A 6,526-nucleotide genomic window follows, 5' to 3' on the forward strand; every position below is an offset into this window, starting at 1 on the left:
GAAAATTACTGAGAAACCTAGCTGTGTCACCCACTTGGGATATCTGTGGTCAGGCTGCCCCTGTTGAGTTAAAAACAACTTGTTGTGACTACCCTCATGGGATATCTGTCAGAGGTTGTTCCAGCTGAGATAGGGAAAAACAAAATAACAGGTGGCCACGTTAAGGGGTGGTCAATCTTGATGTCCCTGCCAAATTTTGACGCAAACCGTGGTCTCATGTAAACGTACCAATCAGCCCCCTGTAACCATGCTTCTCGCTTCTGTACCCACGCTTCTGCTCTAAAACCCTATAAAAACCCCAGCTTTTCACCCAGGGGGCGCGCAAAAGTCATCCAAATGGCTTTTCGCCCCGGGTACCCGAGTATCCAATAAAAGCCTCTTGCTGTTTGCATCTGAACGCCTGGACTCGTTGATCCTTGGGAGGGGGTCTCTCAGACGAAAGATACCCTCCGGGGATCTTTCATTTGGAGGCCCCAGCGAGATCTGAGACCTCCCCCACCCAGGGACCACCGACCCACCTTCGGGAGGTAAGCTGGCCAGTCGTCTTCTCTGCTGTATGTATCTGTCTTGTCTGTTGTGTGCTTCTGTGTCTGTTCTGTTTGCAATCTGAGACTTGATCAGGTCATCTGAATCAGGCGGAAAGTAAGAAGGAGCTGACGGGCTCGGACTTCTGTTCCGCGATCTCTGGGAGACGTCCCAGGGTGTCTGAGGGAGTCTGAGTGGGTTCGAGTCCCACTGCTGACTCCCATCTGAGAGGGTCTGAGTGGGTTCGAGTCCCACCGGCTCTCATCTGAGAGGGTCTATTGTCGTGGGTTCGAGTCCCACTAGTCGTGGGTTCGAGTCCCACCGGCTCTCATCTGAGCGGAAGCCAATTTTTGGCTCCCCATCTGTTTGAAAGAACGAGCCGACTCGGACTTTTCGGGGCCTCGCCCCTGTTCGAAGGCTACGTGCTCCATCTAGAGGACGGAGGAAGAAGAAGACCTCCTCCACAGTCTCCATCTGAATTTTTACTTTCGGTTTTGCGCCGATCTCGTGCCGCGCGGCTTGTGTCGTGTTCTGTCTGTCTAGTTGTGGTAATAAGTGTGATAAGTGTTTTCTATCTATCTGAAAATATGGGACAAACTGTCTCTACCCCCAAAAGTTTAACTTTGCAGCACTTCAAGGAAGTCCGTGACATCGCCCACAATCTCTCAGTGGAAGTGCGAAAAGGAAAATGGGACACCTTTTGTTCATCTGAGTGGCCAACCTTTGACGTGGGCTGGCCACAAGATGGCACCTTTAACCTAGAAGTTATTTTGCAGGTGAAAGCAAAAGTCATGGACCCTGGACCCCATGGACATCCTGACCAGGTTCCCTATATCATCACGTGGGAATCTCTGGTCAAAGATCCCCCATCATGGGTAAAGCCTTTCCTTCCCACTTGCCCAAAACCTACACCGTCCGCTCCCTCCCTTCCTCCACCACTGATTCTGACCCCGGTTAACTCCGCCCTTTACCCGGCCCTCACAAAATCGGTACTGGCGGAGACCTCCGGGCGTAAAAAGATACCTCCGGTGCTGCCGGCAGATGATGGCCCCCTTCTGGAACTTCTAACTGAACAACCACCCCCTTACCGGGGCCCAGCCCCTGCCCCTGAACAACAGGGAGGGGTCGCCGGGCAGGAGTCACCGGAAGAACCCGCCTCGTCTCCGGTGGCAGGGCGGTTGAGGGGGCGCCGGGAGGTCCCTTCCGGTTCTTCCTCTCAGGCTCTTCCGTTGCGGACAGGGCCTGACCGCCAACTCCAATACTGGCCCTTTTCCGCCTCTGACTTATATAATTGGAAGAATAATAACCCCCCTTTCTCAAAGGACCCATCCAGGTTAACAGCCCTCATTGAGTCCATTCTAGTAACTCACCAGCCCACCTGGGATGACTGCCAGCAGCTGCTCCAGACGCTGCTGACCACTGAGGAAAAACAACGAGTCATCTTGGAAGCCCGCAAACTTGTTCCGGGAGACGATGGGCTACCTACCCAGCTGCCCGATAGAATTGACGCTGCCGTCCCCCTGGAATGACTCAACTGGGATTTCTCCACTGAGCGCGGTAGGGAACACCTATGTCTTTATCGCCAGTTGCTCTTAGCGGGTCTCCGAGGGGCTGCAAGACGCCCTACCAATTTGGCCCAGGTTAAGTTAGTGACTCAAAAGCCAGAGGAATCCCCCACTGCTTTTCTGGAGCGACTTAAGGAGGCATACCATATGTACATTCCCTATGATCCAGAGAGCCCAGATCAGGCAACCAACGTGGCCATGTCTTTCATTTGGCAGTCTGCCCCAGATATCAGAAAGAAGTTAGAAAGACTAGAAAACTTAAGAGAAAGTTCAGTACAGGACTTGTTAAAAGAGGCAGAGCAGATTTTTAACAAGAGGGAAACGCAGGAAGAAAGAGATGAGAGGCTGAGAAAAGAAGCAGAAGAGAGAGAAAATATGAGAGAACGTAAGAGGAATAGAGAATTCAGTAAGTTGTTGGCCACCGTAGTGACAGGTCAGAGACAGGATAGACAGGACCTGGGAGATCGAGAAAGCCAAAGCCGCCCATTAGACAAAGACCAATGTGCTTACTGTAAGAAAAAAGGTCACTGGGCCCGCAATTGCCCAAATAGACCAAGGGGGCCACGTAAACCCCGGCCTCAAACCACCCTACTCAACCTCGAAGATTAGGGGGGTCAGGGTCAGGAGCCCCCCCTGAACCCAGGATAACCCTCAACGTGGGGGGCCAACCTGTCACCTTCCTGGTGGATACCGGAGCTCAACACTCAGTGCTCACCACATCCCCAGGACCCCTGTCTGACAGATCAGCGTGGGTCCAGGCGGCTACTGGAGGAAAAAGGTGCCGCTGGACAACCGAAAGAAAGGTACTACTCTCCACCGGTAAAGTGACTCATTCTTTTCTGCATGTACCTGATTGCCCTTACCCATTGCTTGGGAGGGATCTATTAACCAAGCTCAAAGCACAGATTCATTTTGAAGGGACTAAAGCCCATATTACGGGGCCACAGGGACAGCCATTACATGTACTAACCTTAAACCTGGAAGATGAATACCGGCTATATGAGCCTGAGGGGCCTCTGGCCAAGAACATATCTGACTGGTTAAATAACTTCCATCTGCCTGGGCAGAAACGGGAGGAATGGGGCTGGCCACCCAACAGCCACCCCTAATTATACCCCTCAAAGCAACCCCAACTCCAGTTTCCATCAAACAATACCCTATGTCTCAAGAGGCCTACCGAGGAATTCGGCCCCACATTAAAAGACTCCTAGACCAGGGAATCCTGAACCCCTGTCAGTCTCCCTGGAATACACCCCTCCTTCCAGTCAAAAAGCCTGGCACGGGCGATTATCGCCCTGTGCAAGATCTAAGAGAGGTCAACAAAAGGGTAGAAGATATACACCCAACAATTTGTATACAAAATGTATACACCCATACAATTTGCTGACTGGATTACCACCAACCTATGTTTGGTACACGGTCCTGGACCTCAAGGATGCATTCTTTTGTTTAAGGCTTCATCCACAGAGCCAGCCTATTTTTGCCTTCGAGTGGAGGGACCCAGAGTTGGGGCTATCGGGGCAACTCACTTGGACTAGGCTTCCACAGGGGTTCAAAAACAGCTCCACCTTATTTGATGAGGCGTTGCACCGGGATCTGGCCGACTTTAGGGTTCATCACCCTGCCTTAATCCTACTTCAATATGTGGATGATCTCCTCCTGGCTGCAGAGACTGAGGAAAAATGTAGAGAGGGAACGAAGGCCCTCCTAGTCACCCTGGGAACTCTAGGGTATCGGGCCTCGGCTAAAAAGGCCCAAATATGTCAAAAGCAGGTTACGTACCTAGGCTACCAGATCAGGGATGGACAAAGATGGTTAACAGAAGCACGAAAACAGACAATCCTGAGTATTCCAGTGCCTAAGAGCCCAAGACAGTTGAGAGAGTTCCTGGGGACGGTGGGGTTCTGCCGGATCTGGATCCCAGGGTTCGCAGAGATGGCTGCACCGCTCTACTCACTCACAAAACCAGGTACCCTCTTTACCTGGGGGAATGAGCAACAAGAAGCCTTTACGGCTATCAAAAAGGCCTTATTAACTACCCCCGCACTGGGACTTCCTGACTTAAATAAGCCCTTTGAGCTATTTGTTGATGAAAAGCAAGGCTATGCTAAAGGAGTCTTGACCTAAAGACTGGGACCCTGGAGGCGCCCAATTGCCTACCTGTCTAAGAAACTTGACCCGGTGGCTACAGGATGGCCTCCCTGTTTGAGAATGGTCGCAGCAATTGCTCTCCTAACTAAGAACTCTAGTAAGCTAACTATGGGGCAACCGATAACAGTTCTGGCTCCTCATGCAGTGGAAGCCCTGGTTAAACAACCTCCGGGTCGATGGCTTTCAAATACCCGCATGACCCACTACCAGGCCCTACTGCTGGACGCTGACCGCGTACACTTTGGTCCCGTGGTAGCCCTCAACCCGGCGTCATTACTCCCCCTATCGGAGGGTCCAGAAACTCATGACTGTCTCCAGATACTTGCGGAGGTACACAGCACTCGGCCTGACCTAACTGATCAGCCCCTCCCCGATGCTGACTTCACATGGTATACCGACGGGAGCAGCTTTCTGGACAACGGAGAACGAAGAGCAGGGGCTGCGATCGCCACTGAAACTGAGGTAATTTGGGCTAAAGCCCTACCACCTGGCACCTCGGCACAACGGGCCGAGCTCATCGCCCTGACTCAGGCCCTCCAGATGGCAGAAGGTAAGAAGCTCAACGTTTATACTGATAGCCGCTATGCCTTTGCCACTGCTCATATTCATGGGGAGATATACGGGAGGAGGGGACTATTAACTTCAGAGGGAAGAGAGATCAAAAACAAGACTGAGATATTAACCTTGCTTGAGGCATTGTTCTTGCCTCTAAAGCTGAGCATCATCCACTGTCCGGGTCACCAAAAGGGAAACAGCCCCGAGGCTCGAGGCAACCGCCTGGCAGATGAGGCTGCCAAAAAGGTAGCACAACAGAAAGACTTTGCAATTGCTCAGACCCTGACCATAAAGGGAAAAAAGCGAGGGTCTATTCTTCAATATAGTCAGGAAGACCAAAACTTACTAAAAGAAATGGGGGCCAACTATCAGCCTGAAACTCAAAAGTGGATATTCAAAGGAAAACCAGTGTGGCCCCAACGTATGACCTATTACTTGATTGACCAACTTCATAAGCTAACCCACCTGAGTCACAAAAAGATGAAAACCCTCCTTGAAAGAGAGGAGGACACCCACCATCTGTTGGGAAAGGACAAAATTTTACAACAAGTGGCCGAGAGGTGCACCGCATGTGCACGAGTTAATGCTGGACATAATAAGGTGGGTTCCGGGGTCAGAGTGCGAGGGCACCGACCCGGGACTCATTGGGAGATTGATTTCACAGAGGTCAAGCCTGGACTATATGGATATCGCTATTTGCTGGTGTTCATGGACACTTTCTCCGGATGGGTAGAGGCTTACCCTACCAAACATGAAACTGCCAGAGTCGTCACCAAGAAGTTGTTGGAAGAAATCTTCCCCAGGTATGGTATGCCACAGGTGTTGGGCTCCGACAATGGCCCTGCATTCGTCTCCCGGGTAAGTAAGTTGGTGGCCACATTACTGGGGATTGATTGGAAATTACACTGTGCATACTGCCCCCAGAGTTCAGGACAGGTAGAGCGCATGAATAGAGACTTTAACTAAATTAACGCTTGCAACTGGCGAGAGAGACTGGGTGACCCTCCTTCCCTTGGCGCTGTATCGGGCCCGGAACACTCCTGGCCCTCATGGACTTACCCCCTTTGAAATCCTATATGGTGCCCCTCCCCCAGCTGTTCATTTTCTAGATTCTGATATAGGTGGCTTCGCTAACTCTCCTTCCCTTCAAGCTCATCTGCAGGCGCTCCAAATAGTACAACGGGAGGTGTGGAAACCTCTGGCAGCTGCATACCGAGAACGGCTAAACCAACATGTGGTACCACACCAATTCCAGATCGGGGACGTGGTCTGGGTGCGACGACATCAGGTCAAGAACTTAGAACTGCGCTGGAAGGGACCCTACACTGTACTGCTGACGACACCCACAGCCCTGAAGGTAGACGGCATCGCCGCCTGGGTCCACGCCTCCCACGTCCACGCCTCCCACGTCAAAGCCGTCGCCCCCGAAGACCAACTCGACAACCCGAACTCGAAAGCCAGATGGAAACTTCACCGCACTCAAAATCCACTAAAGATAAGATTGACTCGTGGGGAGCCCTAATAACCTTGTGTCTTACTTTAAGTCTGAAAATAGCCTATGCGTCCCCACATCAGGTTTACAACTATACTTGGGTTATTGAGAACCAGGCTGGGGATATAGTCATGACAAGCTCCTCTATTGGGGCCCAGCTCCATTGGCCCGATTTAGAAGTAGATCTCTGTGCCCTTGCCCTTGGAGCAGACACCGACTGGGCAGTTCCCGATATCTT

General features: G+C 51.7%; 1 protein-coding gene across 1 annotated transcript; it reads left to right on the plus strand.

Annotated features, from left to right (window-relative positions):
* The first annotated feature begins 1,112 nt into the window (after positions 1-1,112).
* Positions 1,113-6,318, plus strand: LOC129681190 (uncharacterized). The gene is given in 6 exon segments (XM_055613073.1): positions 1,113-2,718; positions 2,721-3,134; positions 3,137-3,441; positions 3,444-5,574; positions 5,577-5,654; positions 5,948-6,318. Coding segments are annotated over 6 exon segments (4,905 nt in total).
* Positions 6,319-6,526: the final 208 nt, after the last annotated feature.

Source organism: Psammomys obesus, unplaced genomic scaffold (assembly GCF_907164565.1).
Source record: "Psammomys obesus unplaced genomic scaffold, mPsaObe1.curated_primary_1811, whole genome shotgun sequence".
Lineage (NCBI taxonomy): Eukaryota > Metazoa > Chordata > Mammalia > Rodentia > Muridae > Psammomys > Psammomys obesus.